The 21,313-nt window shown below is 35.3% G+C and overlaps 1 protein-coding gene across 17 annotated transcripts in view; it reads right to left on the bottom strand.

The window, feature by feature from the left end:
* The window catches only part of hts (adducin 1-like protein hts), a 233,651-nt gene extending 216,063 nt beyond the window's left edge, over positions 1-17,588 (bottom strand). For 14 of the 17 annotated variants that reach the window (XM_081763607.1, XM_081763636.1, XM_081763642.1 and 11 more), the window contains exon 1: positions 17,128-17,186. In XM_081763607.1, coding sequence (XP_081619733.1) covers positions 17,128-17,171 — 44 coding nt within the window. In that variant the 5' untranslated portion in view covers positions 17,172-17,186. Of the gene's footprint in view, positions 1-16,756; positions 16,950-17,127; positions 17,215-17,305 lie in introns of those variants that run through there. The other 3 variants (XM_081763624.1, XM_081763630.1, XM_081763626.1) reach the window with 3 other exon arrangements.
* Positions 17,589-21,313: the final 3,725 nt, after the last annotated feature.

The raw sequence follows: 21,313 nt of genomic DNA on the forward strand, positions 1-21,313 counted from the left end.
CACAGGCATTTAGTTACATCTTTCACAATACTCTGTCTACATTTTTAAGTTTGTTTACAAAAGTTTGAATGTACCAAATTTTCCACCAAAATCATTCAAAAAAAATTTTTTTGAAACTTGAAATCCTATCACCAACTTATATATCTACTCGAGCAGTAATATCACTATTGTAAAACCAATGGGTGCTGGTAAAAGCCTGATAGGTCAGCAGTTACAGATTATGTTGAATTGGTCTCTTGGGCTTTTGTTTCAGAGTTTTAAAATCTCATTTTGCTTATATGCAGGGTAATTATGAGACGCATGCTGAAATCTGTCTCTGTATGCTAGTATGTTTAGTTTATGTAGTTTAGGTAGTCCTATAATCTTGTTTCTTAGTAACTTTCAAATTTGTAGATCTACATTATTTTGTTGAAAATAGCCTAGGCTGCATATCGATATACTAAAGAAATAGAAGTAGCTTAAGTTGTTTTACAATGAAAAGCCTAGAACTTAAGTCTAAATTTGTTTTATAAGCCTGTTTTGTAACCTGAAACTATCTAATATGGCCTATTACAATCAACTCACAAAAATGTCAGAATAACATCAGTAGCTATTTACATTTACTTTCTTAGCCATCTTCGTGTAACTCAACCAAATATTTATATATCTTTATGTAATAAACACAAAATAACGAAAACTTTCTTGCCTCAACTGAACTCCTCCATACCTCAACATCACATACATAAAGCTGGAGACAACAGGTGTCTCATAATTACCCTTTGGAGGAAAATTATGAGCGAGCACACACTTGACATTTACTCATCAACTTATGAGATTACAGGATTTTTTTGGCAGCAAATTCTTACTCTGTTAGCACCATAAACTGCTGCCTCGGTTAATTGCTTTCGAAACGAATGTAAGCTGAGTAACGTGGAAAAGTTGTGAAATCTGTCTCAATTACCGCTCAATGATCCTGTCTTAAATTTTCTAGCAAAACAAAAGGTATTTGTACACGATGATAAATGACTATCCCAAATATGTACAAATAAATATTTTTCAAAATAAAATAATGAACATTTTATAAATGAAATTCCTTATATTTACATGAATGTTACTTGACGCACGAGAAAAATGTTAATTGTAATATTACACACACACACACACACACACACACACACACATATATATATATATATATATATATATATATATGTTCACCCCGAAAAAAAAACAAACTAAGATTTATAGTATGTGACTAACTTCGCACTTATAAAAGGAAAAAAAAGAAATGAAATCTTTGAGTTGTATGTCCCACGGTTATGCCGGTTAGGCTAAAGGAGACTCTAATTATGAGAAATGAATGAAATGGTGGAATGAAGAAAGTGGGAGGAAGCGGGAGAACCCCGAGAAAACCCACGAACACGGTGTTTGTCACTTATAAAAGGAGTCTCAAGACGCTAAGATGGTTCATTTGCATCTGCATAAACGCTAACAGGAGACACATTCCGTAAGATCTGCGTCAACGCATCGCAAAATTGCTGTTTAGTTTGTGATAATTGGTACAGAAGTTATGATTGATGTCTTGCGTCAGGTTACGCCCTGCAATTTTTGCGATATTTGATAGGAATGGGTTCCCACGACTAATACGGAATGCACCATAGCTAGCCGAATGCCAAGGTAGTGAACAGTGTCCAGCTGTTTCAGCAGAGGAGCAAGCACATGAATAAGCAAATTCAACCATAATCTAACTTGGATACGACATAATCACAACAGAATATAATATGCGCCCCAGGAGCGATGGAAAGTACACGAAGCAAATTTAAAGATCGGTGACAAGAGTACTGAGAATGCCCTATTTGAGATTGTAATTTGACATGTTTGGTCTAAGGAAAAAATTGCATAGAAATTTTCAGCCACAATAAATAGTCATGATAATATTGGTATTTACTTCTTCTTGTACGAGAGTATTAAAAATAACTAGTGAGAGATAAGAAGCAATATTACAGAGACTTACATTAAAGCACTTTGTAACAATTTAACAATTTCTTACACTCTTGCATATATCAAAATTACGCAACAAGCTACTTCCTATTTTTACTATCTAGAGCGTCCTTGTTTGCAGAAGATTTTTCCGGTCGAAATATGCTGCATAGTGATGTTTCAATGCCTATTATTAAATCTTACTATTATATATAGTAATCACATGCGTACTGACATACTGTAAATGGGTCAATCTGGACACGTTAATACACTTGCCCCAATATAATCAAATTCGAATATCACTACGCAATAGGTCCCGTCTCACAGCCTTTTTTTTTTTCTTTCTTTCTTTCTTTTTTTTTTTAATTACAGAATTAGGATTCTCAAATCATTTCAACAGAAAACTCAGTATTTTTCTTCCTTCTAAAGAAAGGTAAAAATAATTGCTTAAACAACCGATGTTTTAACACTGATGCACTACTACCTCTAGTAATATTGGAGGAATGCATGATTTGGTACAGTTAACAATATTTACTTAAACAACTATTACAAAATGTGTTTCGTTTCACACAGTTAAACTACAGCAGACTTCCAAATTATGAGGATTGAATAACAGAAGTGATAAATTTACCATTTCCATTTTCCACTAGCAGATGAAGGTGAAACCTATTCTTAAAATCCTAAATCTACACCAAAAAGCAATTTCCCACTATCCCTTAGTTTTTTGCTGTATGAAAATCAAATATTAGAACTGAAAGTAACAGATTTCTACAACTTCCGATTTGAATAGAGGGACTGAGGTTGATACTGCATGTATTCATATCAAAGAAACAGTTTCTCACCATTATCAGTTTTATTCTATGGGGGTCAATGCCGAATTTAGAAGTAAAAGGACATTATTTTTGGTTTCAATACAAACATTATAACCAAGATAACTTATTCTTGTAATAGTAAATTCATAACAAACCGTTCAACATTACCTATTACAAGTTTTGCTCTGTGGGGGATCAATATTGAAAGCACACGGATCAACTTTATATCACATTCGCTTTCAGTAGAAGGTTCAGGTATGAGATGCACCTATTCTTTGAATCTTAATTTAATAATAATAATAATAATAAACCGTTGTCTCATACAATTTCCTCTGTATAAAGATGAATATTCAAATCAGATTACTGTCACTTCCGGTTAAATACAGAGACTAAAGGAGTGACTAGAGCATATTTCTCCCACTCTAAACCAGCTGGTATGTTCAAAAAAAAAAGTTTTAAACCAAAAAACGCAAAATGTTCGTAAAAGTGTAAGTATTCGAAAAATCTTGCTGAACATACATTTGTGGATTATCACGTTTCACTCCCGTATATTATTCGTATTATATTCAGACCTAAATGCCCCAGTACTCAAAGAGAATATAGTACAAAAGCAACTTTTATATATATGTAAGTTTATGAATGTTTCTTTTATGATTTTTTTTATAGTTTATTATTGTTATGCAATTGCAATCAAAGAAAAATTCTAAATATTGTTTCGTTTTAATAATGTTTACTATTGATAAAATACATCGAAATGCCGTACTTTTTTTTGGGAGGAGGAGTCATACAAACCCCACGAGAGGCATTTATTGAAATCAGAAGTACAGTGAAACCTGTCAACTTGGCCACCTGCTTATCTTGGCCTAGTTCGTCTTGAACCTGCATTTCCCCATAAGACATTCGTTACTTACTACTCTATAAGTTGGCCACCTGTCTATCTTGGAAGTTGGCCACACTGAAGCAATGTGTACCCTATGATGATAATGATAAATTTACCTGCGTATCTTGGCCACGAAAAATACAGTTTTGTTATTTTTCTTAACTCTTTCGAATTCCCATATGAGAGGCAGATGTTCTGTATTTGTGACTGGACAGAAAGAAGCATAGATTCGCACGATTTGTTCTTGGAGGTCAATGGCCAGAACACTACCCTCATAAAAGGGTGGTGAAGGAAGATGTGAATAAGAAAAAGCACTACAGGAATTCAGGAAATGGTTGTACGTATTTGTTTATCCTGTCTGTTTTGGTAAAACCATTAGCTATATCGGCTCCTTTCATCAGTGGGAAGCTTTAATAATTCCGGAAAATTCTCAAGGTTAAAGCTCAATTGTCATTTTATTGGCACCTGACTGCATGTCAAAAGGTAGCGGAGGTTTTGAGATATGAATTCCCTCAAGATTTTCTCAAAACATCTTTTGCTCCGAGGGAAACACTTCTAGCTCATTAACAAGAGTAAGTTAACTACAATATATTCTACCAAAAAGAAGTCGTATAAATTGCATATGAATTTCTCAATTTATAACTTAGCTTTTCTTGTTTTCAATCTGAATAACTCAGTGTGCTATAATATCAATTTCAATAAACTGGGTACATACACTTCTATTTCATAGTTGTTTGTGTTATTGCGTTTTCAATCCGAATAACCCAATGTACCAGACTAGTTTGCAGGAAGAGAAAGATATGCATATATATTAAGCATACTATCAAGAGCGCCAATCCTGGGGGGACCGAGCCCCCAAAGCTCATGTGGCCCCTATTTTATTTATGAGTATACAGTATTTGGTATAATTTGAGTGCAATTTGTCTTAAAATCTTCATATATGTACCTTCTGCATCTGAATGCCCCCCCCCCCCAAAAAAAAATCACAGAGAAATCTGCGCTCTTGCATACTATAGTAATATTTTCTAGTACTGTATATTTTTATGATTACTCTATATATATTATTTATAAGTAGCTGTCGTGCTAATGCTTATTAAAATTTTACAATCAAGTAATACTACAAATCCTATTCTAAAAATACACAAATCACACTTATTTTCTGTAAGTTGGCCACCTGTCTAAGTTGGCCACTTTTCGATGGAACCGATGGTGACCCACATAGACAGGTTTCCCTGTATCTTTGGTATCTATTTATGTATAAATGGGTCAGAGCCAAAGTGGACTCAAATAATTCGTATCTTTATTCACTTTTCTCACTGATATGCAAATTAAGTCTTATTTCTTTGACTTGGACTAAATTAGTTCTCCTGTACTCTGCAGTATATTGTAATTGCCCATATGTAATTCAGTATAATAGTTTCACTTGTGTAACTGTGTATCTTTTAGTCCTTCTGAAGTGACTCTTGACAATTATATTAACAAGTATGTAAAGATTAGTACGACGCATTTTTATCAGGAGTCCTTCATGAGTGAGTCGGCGGGACGTATCGCATTTGTGGCTAATTAGTCCCAGTTTCGAGTTCAAATGGAGGACAATTTCTCTCGGATGTAAGACGAGAACAGTTTGGATTCAGCTTTAAGCTTATGTGAGCCCTTCTAGCATAACCTGGTTGTTGCATAATAACACCAAGGCGAAACAAACGTATTTCTGTCCATATGTGATATAAATACATAAAGCAAATTATTTAAAAAAAAAAAAAAAAAAACTGGTTAACCCCCCCAAAAAAACATTTAAACCAAAAAAATCAGATTTAAAAAAAAAAATAAAAACCATGGTTTTTGCCAACCCTGCTCTAAACTCACAAAGACACAAGTTACTCGCTATCGACTACCGCTTTCGATCTAGGATACATTGAAAAAGTCAATTACAGTATCTATCACTTCCGGTGCTAGTAAAGCGATAAAGGCAGTATTCAAAGCAGATATAGTGCATTTACACCACTTCCCGTTTGGACAGAGAAAAGGACAGATGGAACCTTTTCCTGGGACCATAAACTCATATCCAAAAACAGATTCTCATTATTATCGCTTTAGTTCTGTGAAGTGAAACCAGGAGTTCTCATTTATTATTGTTTTGTTCTATTACGATTAACATCGTAACAGGAGGAGATTTCTACCACTTCCTGCTGAAGAGGGGTATGAGGAACGAACGAATGGGAACTTACACTTCGAACGCTGAACTGTGTGAGAAAACAGTTCTCACTACCTCTCAATATTTTAGATACCTGTCGACAGATGGACGAAGTCGTTCAACTACTTATGCATAAGCAGAAAAGAAAACTCTCCTAATTATATTCCTGGGAACAGTCTAGCGTAGTTTGGAAGTTTAATAAACGACAGCCTAAGTGTAAGTGGTAACGGGTCTTGGCTATAAATCGAATCCTCACATGTGGATATATGCATGCATGAAATTAGGAGAAAACTATCTTAAACAATGAAAATGACCTACTAATGCTCTCTGCAGAACCATTTGTTCATCTATAGAAAATCTCACAGAGGGTAACTTCAGGACGAAAAAAACCGGACTTTCAATGAACATGCCTCATTAATACTAGAAAATCGCAAGAATCTTGTCGGGCCAGAAAGAAGCACATCTGTCTATTATGAAAAGTTTAAACAGAAAAATTGTCTTAGGGTGCAGCAAACCGCTTTCAAGCAGCATGCAAGCATTGCACTTTAACCTTGTGTTGAAAACTAACTTCAAATATATATATATGACTATGCAATGACCTACTTAATGATAGTTGCCCTTAATACCAAAAGCATTACCTAAGCTCAAATTAGAAAACACCAGTGCAAGGTAAGAGTTTATTTTGCCTTATTCATTGCCAAGTTTCAATAAAGATGCACAATACGATAAAGTTTCAGTTTACAATACTGAGCCAGCTACTATAGACGCACTCATCGTTTGGAACCAGATTATGTACGAACGTAGCTGGGGTATACTTTGAAAATTCCAAAAAATACGAATACCGTAGTATATGTATATTGAAAAACCTTAACTGTCGACAGACAATGAACAGGAGCGAATAGTACGTGAATGAATACAAAGTATGATAAGTCTAAGAAACGTTTTGTTGTTTAAACCTTACAATCGTTTCAGGTAAATAATTTAATTGTAAAACAATATTTACTGCACCGTTTCCCACCAGTTTATTTTTTGAAATTATTCTTACAGATATAAATAAAAATTTTCTTCAACTTATTTTTCTTCCTTTCTTTCTTTACTATGAATGTATTTCTTTATTGTACAGAATCAATACTGGATTGGTTAATGAAACTCAGTTCTTCAAACACTATAAAACGAGGGAAACATAGAACAGTATTTCATTAACCATCGAGTACTAACTCTCTATTGTAGAGAAGTACATCCGCAGTTAATGGGAGGGAAGAGGGGAGAGGAAGCTGTTAAAAATTGTTTCTACAGTGCAGGGAGGATACCGACCATTAATTCTTAAAGCAAGCTGAGTCCTACAAATTGCTGATACGTCTACGGTCAAAATTTTTCCAGTCTCTCTCTTATGGTGAGTAGACTAATTTTATCGACGTATTAAAATTGACCGATATCACACGAACAAAAGCAAATTAGTATTATTCATTCCACACCCGATTCAGCATCTACCACACAAAAAAGTACTGGAATTTCGAAATCATATATATATATATATATATATATATATATATATATATATATACATACATTCAACTGGACACTAGTTTCGAATTGCCTGCCGGAAGTATACCTCCTATTTCGACTTTCAAACAAGAAACAAAATGTGACAAGAAGCAAAAAGCACTTTAAAAAATAATCAGCAAGTTGAACCCTCGGTCGATGTATTTTTCTAATTTAACAAATTTCACAGACACAGCATTTAATTCAGCTCCTACGTCGGGGCTACAGTACTACAGCACAATCCTACAATATTAAACGACCAATGTACGTAACCAGAAACATACAAAGCCACTTAACGTAAGGACAAAACAACCACATGCATACTCCTAATATTTCAATTCGGAAGCAGAAAAACAACAACCAGAAACAAGTTGGAACATGACCGCAATAAAAATTAGCTGCACATGGGACAATTACATGAACTACAATACCATATAATATTACCATCTATTACATCGGTCATCGATATCAATACACGCTACAATTAGATACCAACAAAGACTACACAGAACTGATAAGAAAAGCTAAGCCCACCTCCTTCTAAAATAAGTCAGTCGATTACAACATTTAGATTGAACAGAAAACGAAGCTTTCACACTATTTTAGTACGAAAACCTTTACGATAACCAGTAATCTGTCGTTCCCAATCTTAGAAACGTATCAGACTTAAAATTCAGCTTATGAATGTAACACATTAGTGACCTACTAATGCCAGTCTGTTTATTTTGTTCCTACATTTCTAGTGTTACACTCGGACACACAAAATGGCTTAAGTCCTTTTTCCACAATAAGATCTTTAAATCATTCTTGTATCAACTGTGATAACCATTACGATTTTTTTTCTTATCAGTACCAATGGATACTTACCGTTTACAGCATATTCTAGGATACTTAAAAAAAAAAAAAAAAAAAATCCTACAACAATATATTAGTAGCAGCAAGTAATCCCACAGGGGAGGGGAGGTTAAACTTTCCGCTGTAGATACAAAAATTATGCAAATATTTTATTGTGAAAAAAGTGCTTGCGCCATTGTGTCCCAGAAGAAGAGGGTCCGAGTATAACACTCGAAATCTAAGAAGAAAAACTGAGAGAAAAAAAAAAAACATTAGTGGCTGAATAATACGTTACATTATTCCATACGTTCGGTAAGTAATTAGTTGACGAAGGCTATTTCATCATTTCAAGAAAGAAAAAAAAAAAATAATAATAATTTGAAAGCAGAACTGATGCTTCCTTTTCACATAGAATGAGATTCCACACAATTCACTGCCACATGGACACAATCTGGTACACTTTGTTAAGCTAAACGTGTAACATCGTAGACTGTTTTTATATTGGTTTCGCTAAGTTGTGAGTTACTGTGTGCAGTGATTAACATTTCAAGTAATTTACTGCTAGTTTGAGGTTTTCTGTGGGAAAAAAGGTCAAAATATTTGTGAAGCTGAAGCTCTTCACTAGTGTCGAACTATCGAAGCCAATAAAACTGGTTACAGACAATATAACAATCACATTAGGTCTACCAGGGCAGAGAGCAGGGTTTGCCCAAGTGGGCCCAGCCCGAAAAAACCCACCGGGTTTTTTCGGGTTGGACCCACCTGAAAAAACCCACCTTAAAACCCACCTGGGTTTTTGAGCTTTTTGTTAATATATTATTGATACAACTAAGGTGATCATATTGAAAGTGATTTTTATCAGATTTTGGACTTTCCTTGGGCGAATTGAATGCTTTCACGTTAAAGTATGCAACAACATTCAACAAAAGACCTTTATAAAGTTCTGAATGCACTGAATGAATAATAATAATAAAAAAAAAACTTACCTTAGCTTGAGATAATTAAGTAACAAATTAATGTATGGATTATGCTTATAGCCTATTTGAAGGGAAAAAAATGCAATTTTATACTTTAGAAAATACTTTCCGTGAATAGTGTGCTCGCCAACTGGGCGACGCCGAGGGACGCTGTCCCTCATACGTTTAACGCGTTTAAAGCCATAGACGCCAGTATTACCAGTAAACATGTAGTGCATTAGTAAAACTATTAGTATTATTTCTTACCTTTGATGGTAACGCAAGTATTCTTCAGTAAAATTTAGTTTTCCAACAACAGTTTAGTGCAGTTATTTGTAGGTACTCTTCAAATAAGCATTCTGTAGAATCAGCACCAACAAAAGCGTAAAAATTCGTCAAATTTAAAAAACTCGATGCTCAGAGTTCCGAACTACGTACAGCTTACTATTTCAAGTACTGAATTCGAACTTTCGTACTAGTGGAAGTTTCGATGTACAGTAAAGGGAGCTGTATTTTCGAGGGAGGAGGGAAAGAAAACACGTCCCGAAAGAAGTTCTCGGGAAATTCCCCCAATTGAACGCACAAAGCATAGGAACTGAATACTTCAACAATAAAACTATTTATTTTATGCTGGAAAATATTTAATTTCATTTAAGATTCTGAAACATCCTAACTATATATAAAACTACATGAGCTGACAAATTATTGAGCACTTCCTGTAGGGCTACAACGATTAAATTTGGCATGATGGTAGCTTTCCGGTACTAACCGACAGAAAAATTGCCAAAAGTGAATATTTTTAATTTTTAGGGGGTCTAAAGAGGAGATGAAAAATTTCCCCATGTTATTTAAATGGACCTTTTTTGGACCTATAATCTCATGTTTTAGGTACGTAGAATTGGAATAAAAACTTGAAATTCGGTATGCTTGTACGTTTTCTTAGCAGTACCTAAGTAAATCAGTAAAAATTTAAAAATCCAACTTTAGAATGGTTTTATAGGGAACTGAAAAATTTTTCCCATGTTATTTATGTGGAACACCTTTTACACCCCCAAATTATTGAGCACTTCCTGTAAGGCTACAATGGTTAAATTTGACATCACTGTAGCTTTTCGGGACAAACCCACAGGAAAATTGCCAAAAGTGAATATTTTTAATTTTGAGGGGGTCTAAAGATTGGATGAAGAATTTCCCTATGTTATTTAAATGGGCCTTTTTTGGACATAATCTCATGTTTTAGGTACTTAGAATTGGAATAAAAACTTGAAAATCGGTATGGTTGTATGTTTTCGCTAGCGTTGCGAAGTGAATCATCAGAAATAAAAATTTCTGACCGTAGAGTAGTTTTATGGGGAAATGAAAAACTTTCCCATGTTATTTATATGAGTCGTCTTCTACACTCCAAAATGCTTAGGCACTTCCGGTAGGATTAGAAAGATGAAATTTTGGCATGACTGTAGTCTTCCACGACTAACCGACAGAAAAATTGCCAAAAGTGAATATTTTTAATTTTGAGGGGGTCTAAACATTGGATGAAGAATTTCCCCATGTTATTTAAATGGACCTTTTTTTAAACTTATAATCTCATGTTTTAGGTACTTAGAATTGGAATAAAATCTTGAAATTCGGTATGCTTGTATGTTTTCGTAAGCGTTACCTAACTGAAACATCAGAAATAAAAAATCCCAACCGTAGAGTGGTTTTATGGGGAACTGAAAAACCCTTCCCATGTTATTTATATGGGAAGTCTTTTACACCCCAAAATGTTTAGGCCCTTCCAGCATGATTAGAATGATGAAATTTGGCATGATTATAGCATTCCAGGACTAACCGACAGGAAAATAGCCAAAAGTGAATATTTTAAATATTTTTAGGGGTTTAAAGGGTGATGAAGAAATTCCCTTGTTGTTTAAATGGGCGTTTTCTTGGGACTCAAAAACTTATCTTTTAAATAGTTGAAATAGGAAAAGAAATGATAGAATTGTGGGTTCAAGAGATGCGAGGCCGTAGGCCGAGTGAAGACATTGTATGGGGGGCGATGCCCTTGGGTGGGCAGATTCAGGAAATATGAAGAGCAAGTTCACGAAATTCTCTGTTGATGCAACGGGCAATAGATAAGAAATGTGAGGCCGTAGGCCAAGGAAACTCGGGGACCTGGGGGCAGAGCCCCCAGCTAGCCAAAAGCTAGTTTATTTTATAAAATATGAATTATATCTTTCTTAGTGGTCTTAAATTAATTTTCTGGAAAGATCCCTCTTGCAACAAGTGCTCGGGAAATTCCCGAACTGAACGCACAAGATATCGAAAGTGAACTTCAACAATAAAAACCATTTATTTTACGCTGTGAAATTAATATATTTGGTGTTCATATTTGGCAAACGTCACTGAGGCTTCTGGGACGATTCAATCTGCATTTGTTCGTTCGTCTGCTTGTACCACACATACTACAGGGAATCACTTCCGGTCTTTTAAGTGTAAAGTTTCAGAGTACAAGCACGAGACATACTAAATTTCCTGTATAGATTTTGGCGGCATACCAACGTAAAATTTTAAAATGGTGACAATTTATTTTTTTCAAAATAGCGGGTATGCACGCTACAAAGCACAATTTTCGGTCTTTTAAGTCGAAATTTTTAGAGTAGAAGCACGAGATACTCTAAATTAGCTGTATATATTTTGGCGAATATCCAACGTAAAATTTCAAAATGACGGCAATTTTTTCAAAACAGCAGTGATTAGAAAATTGTTGCAAGTTGTGACAATGATAATCTTGAAATATAAATCACATTTTAACACTTTTACCCCAAAGACATTGAAATATTTTGATAAAACCCAATTAAACCCGAAAAAAAACAATAAAACCCGAAAATACCCGAAAAAACCCATATGGGCCCAGGTGGGTTGGGCTTTTTCAGAAAAACCCGGGTTTTTTCAAACCCTGGCAGAGAGTGCTAGTTAAACTATCCATTTTAATCTCAACTAAACTTAATTGAAGATTAACAATCGTCAGTCATAACAGGAACAAGACGAACAACAAAGAATGCATTCCTAACAGAGCTAGCATGAGTTGTAGTGAGATATACTATACAAAACTACCAAGTAGCCGAAATTAACAGTCAAAGAAAACTATTCTTCCGCATCGTTTTGAAACTACTGTTGCCTGCCAAGATACTTCTACTGTTCTTTTTTACCACTAGTATTTAGTTGTCGGAAATAACTCTTGCTTCTTTTAGCACCGAATTCTAATGTATAAATAAGCCCTCAACATAAACAACCTTTCAATTCAAAATACACAGCTAAAATATTCTGAATTTGAAATAGGAAGTGCTCCGTCGAGGGCTACGGCACAAGTTATCAAAATCACCGACTCCTCACTCCTCTTGATACACAGTTTTTCAACCTTTGTACGCGTAATGAAATTTTTACAAACTTTATGGCATTAGCACAGTAACAAAGTAATGCAAGAGAAAATTCTGAAGTGAGATTGCACTGCCAGCAAGTTCCCAATATGGTGTGAGGCACACCGAAATAACACATTAAATATTGAACATATTGCACAGTTCGTGAACGTGTAAGTAAAAAGTATGTTTATGAACTGCGCAATTTGTGTTTAACTTACGACTGTGCAAACCTCCATCATACCGGTAGTATGATTATGTATAGCTTCTTTGGGTAAAACTGACTCCGCTGAAATTTTACAATCTATTTACGACTTCGTGTAACTGAACCACCTGTGGGCCACACCGTTAAGTATAGCGTCTTTTGCAAATAATTATCGTACTCCTAATGCCTTAGGAACTTTAATTCTCTTTCTGACTTTTCATTTGTACCCGATATGCTTGCATGACAATGTTTCGCAACCCACTAAGAATAGCTGAAGCCAGAGCACTGAACGTATTCGAGTAGCAGGACCTTAGGGAAGTGGGAGTATCTTAAGATGTTGGTAATACATACTGCAAACACCGTAGCTCTAATGGAGGAGTAAATTATACAACACTTGCGCTACTTATTCCTAATTATATAATTTTTCGAGAGATGTCCCTACACGACTTCCTTCGAGAGTAGTCTTAGTTTGTTTAATAATAGATCTTATCAACAATTGTTGACTCCCGAAATTATCAACGACTTAATAATAATTTAGTAGCTGCATTCTTACTAAATATGTCTACATACAGTATCATCTCTAATAATCACTACAGTCTTATTGTTACTTGATTTTATTTCTTTCTAAGATAATCATTGTGCACAATTGTTTTTGAAAACATTTTAATATCTATTCCCCACAATGCATATCAATTATAGTATACGTAATACAAAAAATATTCATTGTTTCATAAGACGCAATGTGCATATAATTAAAACATTCAAATAGGACTGACATGTATTTTGTATTATTCAGCAACACATTATGTGAAACTAATATTCAGATTAAAAACCAAGGAGGCTTTCTACACCAAAATGTAACGATTGCTAATCTTTGAGAATACTACTGCTGCCATAACAATAGTATTTTATAATCTTCATAATGTATTGTGCCACATTTAACAATTTGTAAATAAATTCTCGCAAGCAAGTGGGGCAAACAATGCTCCCATGCTCTTGACACTCTGAACAAGAGGTTCTTGTTTCCCTGTCCTTACTCCTTACGCGAAAGTTACACAGATCTCCCCTTGGCAGAGTGTAGATTGTTTATGACACTACTGTCACATTTTCGCCTCTTACTGTGCGAACTACTGCTGTTAGTTCACGAGGAAATTTTATCTCATCTGAATATATTATCAAATTCCCAGGCACATTTCTGATCAGAAGCACCGCACTGGGCTCCTCCCTTCGTCGCTGGCGTCCCTTCTGGCTTCTTCCCAGGTTGGTGAGTAAGAGTGGGTGTGAAACCCTGTCTATTCACCTAATGTCGTATGAATACCCAAATTCATATAGTCCAGAATTCATTTTTCTCGGGACATGTACGCTGCAGTAATGTTGGGAAAGACAGAAATGTAGAGCGGAAACTAATAAAACGAGTGTGGCATCTAAAATGCGGTGAAATGAAGCAAGCTTTTGAATGCTATCCTATTTTACAGGGGCATAAATTTGTAAAATTCATGCGGAAAAACGTGTTATTTGATTTCACAATAAGATTTACAAGTAGCTAATCAAAATTTATCGGGATCTTACCTCTCCCACGTACTATAAGGTACAAAGTGGAAAGTGTGCTCTTTATCATGTAGTACACCATACGAAAGAAATGAAGCAAAATCCCATATGAAAGCAGTGTACAAAGTGATCATAGAAGTGTCGCAAAGCAGTGCTACAGGCAAGGTATGTGTTGTTCATAGTGTTTTCCAATATCCTCGCTTATGTCTAAACCACCATCGCCGACGCGCCTGCTCCATAAGGATGCACCTCCTCACTACTTGGGCCTTTCCTGTTACACTCCTGCACTGACAGAATTAGATAGCATTCGTGCTTTTTAGTTGGCACCTAGCACAAGTTGGCTTGTGTTTAAAAGTTTATTCGTGTCTTACGCACTTAAGTTCTTGTCCTATGTGTACACACTGCATTATATTCAGTCCTCCTAAAGTCAATCTGCACCCATTAATCCAACTTCTTCCTTTAAGAAATAGTTTTTACGGCAGTATGAGTGCATTCCTTGCCAGAAGTCATATTTAATAAGAAAGTATTCTCTTGTGTGACAGCCTAGTACAGCAAAGAACTATTTTCATATGTATAATTCTTCATGCCCCACGGACATATTTGATACGGGGCACCGCACCCAATCACGCTTCTAAAAGTTTATTAACGTCATACTGCAGTAGGGCATTGTTTACAATGCTGGTTGGTAACATGAGGTGAGGATTCATCGTTCTCGTTAATTCTTAATTATTTGTAGTTTGTAACATTTAATACTTGGAAGCTACTAATTTTGAGCAGCAACACAATACAGAGGAATACGTATTTATTCAAAAGGCTTGTGTATAGCCCGCTCCCCCCAGTTCTTTGTCATCGGAACTGGAAGTCACTACTACTGTTGCTATTACTACTACTACTACTACTTATATCGAGAACAGAACCCAACCAACCCCTGCGGGTCTTCAAACCCGTTCCTACTACTTCTACTACTACCGCTACTACTACTTATACTAAAGCCTCTTTACCACAAGATTTACATCTTAAATCTTTATAACATGTGATTCCGATTCATTATGAACTAATATGAACCGTTTGAAACACTATGATTCGTTAAAAATCACTGGGGGGAGCAGGCTATACTCAATCCATTCAAAAGCACAGAAAGAAAGAAAATATTATTGATTAACAGTTAAGAGTGAATGACTGAAATGAAATACGATTAATTCTCGGTAAGGTATATTACAATAATAATAAGTAAATGAATAGTAATACAACGTTGAAAAGCGGTTTATGTGGCTCTAATCTAAGCAACATGTGAATTTCATCACGGTCAAGCCCTGTCTCCCGTTCCATGAAGTTGATACACAAACACTAACGAAAAAAGTTTTGCTTCAATGAATATACATATGGTAGCACGTATTTTTAAAGTTCCACTATCATAATTGTGGGGACTCCTGTATCCAACGGTGCCTCTACCAGCATATAAAAACAACACTGACCCAGTATGAAAACAGAATAATACATGACGGCCCATGTTTACTCAGCGGCAGAATTTCGATCTAGGTGAAAACAAAATCGTGTAGGGTCCAAGGAACACACCACTAGCACAGTTAAATCACTTTACTGTAGCAACCCTCCCATTGCTTTCGATACTAACTCTCGGAGCAACCAATTAGTTTTTCACCCTCTAAAAGCCCCATGTTTCCAGGTAGGTCAAAGAAACTTCGTCGAGCATACCTAGTAAAAATAAAATCGAAAAAAATATTTTCACTTCAATAAGTGTCATGAACAACAAATGTATAGACATTATCCTTGTGCGCCGCTACTGTACGTCAGAGGAGGAAGATTATAAAATACTTAACGCAGCGTTAAAAGATATCTACAAGTATTCCTAAACGGATATATTTACTGCATCGTGGTCCTAACATCCTTAATCTGTGTATTTAAAAAATATAATAGCAACGAACAATTTCTTACAGATTATTGTATTTATGAGAAACTCTCACTTGTATAAATTTTACGTTCACAGATTACATGTCGACGCCCGTAAGCATACGTAAAACGAAACTCTGAACTGTGCCCTCAAAGATTTTTTCTTTTCCACTAACATCATGTTTTATATTACATTATGTGCAATATTTTGTGTAACGTAATTCCTATCACCGAAAGAGAAAAGAATACTCCCAAATACTTTCACGAATTGAGCTTATTGCGTTCAGCATTCTAAAGGACTAACACCGTTATCTCACATCCCGCTCAGCTTAATATAACTATGACCTAATCGTCCTGCTTGGGTGACGACTACAATGAACTTTGTATTTAATTTAATAAAAGTAAACATATAAATACATATTGGCTTCTCCTAACACGGAAGGATATTTCACTTTACGTTCGACTTACTGTATTGTTCGATTTAATAATGTACAAAATAGACTACAAGAAATCGTGCACATACCGCTCTCAACACAACTAGCGCTCCTGCAACCACTGCATGAGGGAAAACAGTCATTATTCACTTAAATTATACCGCATTATTGAATTAATCCTTACTAGTGTAACACACGTCACTTCTGTAATTGCACTTTAGCAAATAAGTGCAAGTTCGTCAGCTTCAATTCTTTTTAACAGAGAACGAAAGTGCTTTAACCTCGTTCCATTTCACCCTCCGATCATATCCATAAAATGGCGCTTCCCACTGTAATGACTCAATTGCTGCTAGTAACTATTTCCACACTATATTCGCTATTCATATAGTACAAGAATAAGTCGAATAGAAACTACTTCACGAATTGAACTTCCATATCTCATAAAATATTACTTACTTACTTACATAAAACGTTTACAGCAGTGACACACCCCTTAATGTTCATGCAGTATACACAACACGATCGTCTCCCGAGCAAAATGAGCAAACACTAATCATATTCTGCTTCACATATCATAATTTCTCATCGTATAACACATCTGATTTTATGCTTACTAGTAATAGTGTAATTATACTTGCCTGTTGTTCTGTACCCTGTCGTATTGCCTGCCGTTACAGTCACTTCACGCCACAAACCTCAAGGCACTGACACAGCCCACTACACAAATGGTAGACTTGCAGGGGTGTACAAAATGCATGCATCAGGTCGGTATGCGTCAGTCGCGACGCGAGGCGCTGATTGTAGAGCGTTGCTACAGTACATACACAGCGTGTACAAGCGAATATTAACTTTTTGTAATACAATATATTATATTCTGTATAAGCTGAAATATTATTCAGAAACGAAATAACATTTCACAAAACATTATTTTAAAAATTCTTTTTTAAGCTGCGGCAAATGTAACACGTCTAAATCTAAAGTAGCGTTTCCTATTTCGTCGCAGTTATTATGCGGTTGATTGATACACTCGATTTCACTGAAACAATATGCTCTGTAACAATTAATTTGCCTCTAGTTTAATGGAACAGTTACAATTGAATTAAAAGAACTAAACTGTTGCTATATGTAAGCTAGAAATAATCGCTGACATGTATAGCTATTCCACTTATTTATTTGGTGAATCTACATCATGAGGAATATTACAGTAAACACCTGTTAATCCGCACGCACTGTACACCGAATGCCGCCCTAATCCGAACGGCCTTCAGTCGTCGTCTGTACATACCAGTGGCGGCGATAAGGACCCCGCGGTGCGGGGGGGGGCCTACAAAGTACATGCCATATATAATTTTAATGCATTTTGAAAGCGTTTCTACACAGCCTATAACTAATTCTAACAGTTTCATTGACATTCTGAGCATTGAACATAAAAAAAAAAAACGGGATAAAATTATAGACAAATTCCTGCTCCTGAAGAACTGAAGGTTAGGTAAACAGTTCCATTCCATTTCAAGTGAAATATAATGATAGTGACGCTTACAATACCTCTCCTTAGTTTTATCATGTGTGTGTTTGTGTGTTACGTGTTCCGGTGTGACGATACAAGAAGAGTTCCCATTCCGTTTTATTCTAGGCAATGAGAACACTGTATTTTACGCGAGTACACAAAAAATATTCTACGTTAATTTTCCTCTGTGTGGAATGTAGTTACAGTATAATCCCGGATAACCGAAGCCCGAATTATCCGAAATCGCAAATCCAATAAACATGTACTGTGGGGACGCGCTAGGCTGTGCCTAATCCATATGCTATAAAGATAAACTATTACAGTACTAACTACATATAGATGTACTGTAGTCCTAAAAATGTTCATTTAACTTACAAAAACTAAAAACTGAAACTACTGGCGTGACAGACCTTAAGTCCTGAGCCGGGCTCAATGCCATATGTTAACGACTGGTGGACCTACAACCAGGGTGGAAAAAAATCATAATTTTTAAAAGAAAACATTTTTGTTGATTTTTTTTTTATTTAAATCGATTTTCAAAATTTAAATCAAATCTTTCTCCTCGTATAATACAAGTCACGAACTGAAGATAAACGTTAGGAATTAGTATTAAATGTTAGTTATGCCATTTAAGTGAAAGTATTGGAGTTGAATTTTGAATTAATCTCCAATCGTTAACCTATTTCAATCCCAAACAATATTTCTTCAGCATTAAGGAAAAAGTACAGCAACATTTATCAACATGACACTTTTCTTTTCACGAAAGTTACTGATACTTCGCAGGGGCAGATTTAAAGAAATCGGAACTAGCTAGCGGCACGAAATGCATATAAAGTATATATATTTCACCTAAAATTAAGTAACTAACTCTATGGTCTATGTTACCCGAAGCTTCAACGACACGTTTACAAAAGCTCTCCATTGATTTCTATCCTTAGCCAATTGGATCCAGTTTCTACTTTGTATTCTTATTTCTGCGAGATGTATCTTAATATTGTCCTCCCATCTGCGCCTAGGTCTTCATATGATATTTTTCCGGTTGGTTTTCCAGTTAAAACTGAAAGCGTTCCTACCTTCTTTCATTCTGGCCACATAACCTGTCCACCTGAATCTCCGAGACTTGATTACCTTAATAGTGTTGGGTGAACCGTATAAATTATGTAATTCCTCGTTATGAAGTTTCCGCCGTTCCCCATTCCCGTTCCTCTTGGGCCCGAATATTCGTCTCAGGATCTTGTTCTCAAATACTTTCAGTCTATGCTCTTCCCTCATAGTAACCGACCATGTTTCGCAACCATACAGAGCAACAGGCATGATTATCATTTTATATTTTTCAAGCTTCAAATTTCTCGACAAAATTCGCGACGACAAAAGATTTTGAACTGATTAATAACAAGAATTCCTTGCTTTTAGTTGACATTTAATTCTTCGTGAATATGGTTTAGGTCTGTTAATATTGATCCTACATATTAGAAAGTATCCACTTTATCAAAAGTATTATTCTATATTTTAACGCATCCAAAATTTGCCGTATTATGAAGCCGAGGAACTTCTATGTATTTAGTCCATATATTTCGCTTAGTTTTATTTATTATTATTTTTTTTTAGGAGAGGGGATCGGACCCCCCTAAATGCGCTCCTATTATCTGGAAACAAAGAAATAGACGTGGACAGAAGAAAATTTTCGCTTTAAATGTCCATGGTGATTTCCCCATTGGAATAGTTAATTATTTAAAAACCGTAAGCAGGATTCACCCGTTATCCGTTCAAAATGGGATTTCTCTAATCATCCTTTGCATGATACTCGTTTCCATACTGTGCTTACATACATTTGAGTCCCATTGTATTATGATTATTATCTCCCATAATCGAAATAACAGAACAGAAACGGGATGTTACTTATTTTCACTTTAAATTAATTTATTTCGGATTTTGATTTAAATCAACGATTTTTATTTTTAAAAAATCAAATGATTTAAATCTTGATTAAAATCGTGATTTAAATCAGACGATTTAAATCAATCCACCCTGCATACAACTACTTGGGTGACGAACAGATGGTCAGCCCATTGCGTCACCCTCCACCAAGAGGCGTATCACTCCTCAGTTTTCCTCACGACACTGGGAAGACGTCAAAAATTTGGAGTATTCCAGCGGATGATTGAACCCAGAATCACGTGGATATGAATCCAACGCTGTAACCACTAGATTATGGAACTCCTTAACTTTAATAAAGAACATAAGTGTAGCATACAAAGAGAGTTTTGAAGTTATTTGATCTTCAAAACATTTCAGATAAATAAGAAATACTGTATTACAGGCCCGGTAACAGATGTCCATGACTTAACCAAAAATATCCGAAATAAGCCCCTACTTTAGATCGGTTAACCGTGGTACTGTATTATTATTATTATTATTAGTCTATTATTATTATTCATAGTAGCTGTAATCATAGTGGCAATACTGTTAACATTGTAAAATGGTACATTAGTACGCATATAGAAATTGTAAATGAAGTTCGAGTAACACATGGCCACTCGGTTCAGTTTTTGCGAGGGGGGGGGGGATGAAGCCGGTATCACCACCACTGGTACATACGTACTGTATTTTTAGATCAAAAACCGATTAAAGACTTTTTTCAAATGACTTTTGTTTACATAAAGTTACTATACTGTAGTATTTAAAGAACAGTAACATACAAAGTTTCATTTTGTAATACGTCTTTATTGTGTAATTTTTTAATTTGTTGTACGTACGTAAGTAAATTAAGCTTGTTTCGGGCGTTTTTTAAAGCATGTCTTAGTAATCCGAACAGCTTGAGTAAACAAATTGTAGTGCTCAATTTATATCGTGGCTGTAGCTAACCGTTTTACTGTAATAGTTATTCTTAATTCTGGCTATACAATGTTTACATTGTATAGGGAAGATTTGATGAAAAATAAATTGCAAACCGAAAATGCTAGTATTTAATTGATTAGAATTCTATAAATAACATTGTATTGTCGTAGCCGGTTTGTTGTGCGTCGACACATGAAGATGTTATCAGGTACCCATCAATCCCCTGCAATACAACAACAAATAACAGTTCGAAGTAATTATAACTATGTAAAAATTTTGTAATAGGCTCAGCTATACCATG

This window comes from Thermobia domestica, chromosome 1, assembly GCF_964235325.1.
Source record: "Thermobia domestica chromosome 1, izTheDome1.hap1.1, whole genome shotgun sequence".
Lineage (NCBI taxonomy): Eukaryota > Metazoa > Arthropoda > Insecta > Zygentoma > Lepismatidae > Thermobia > Thermobia domestica.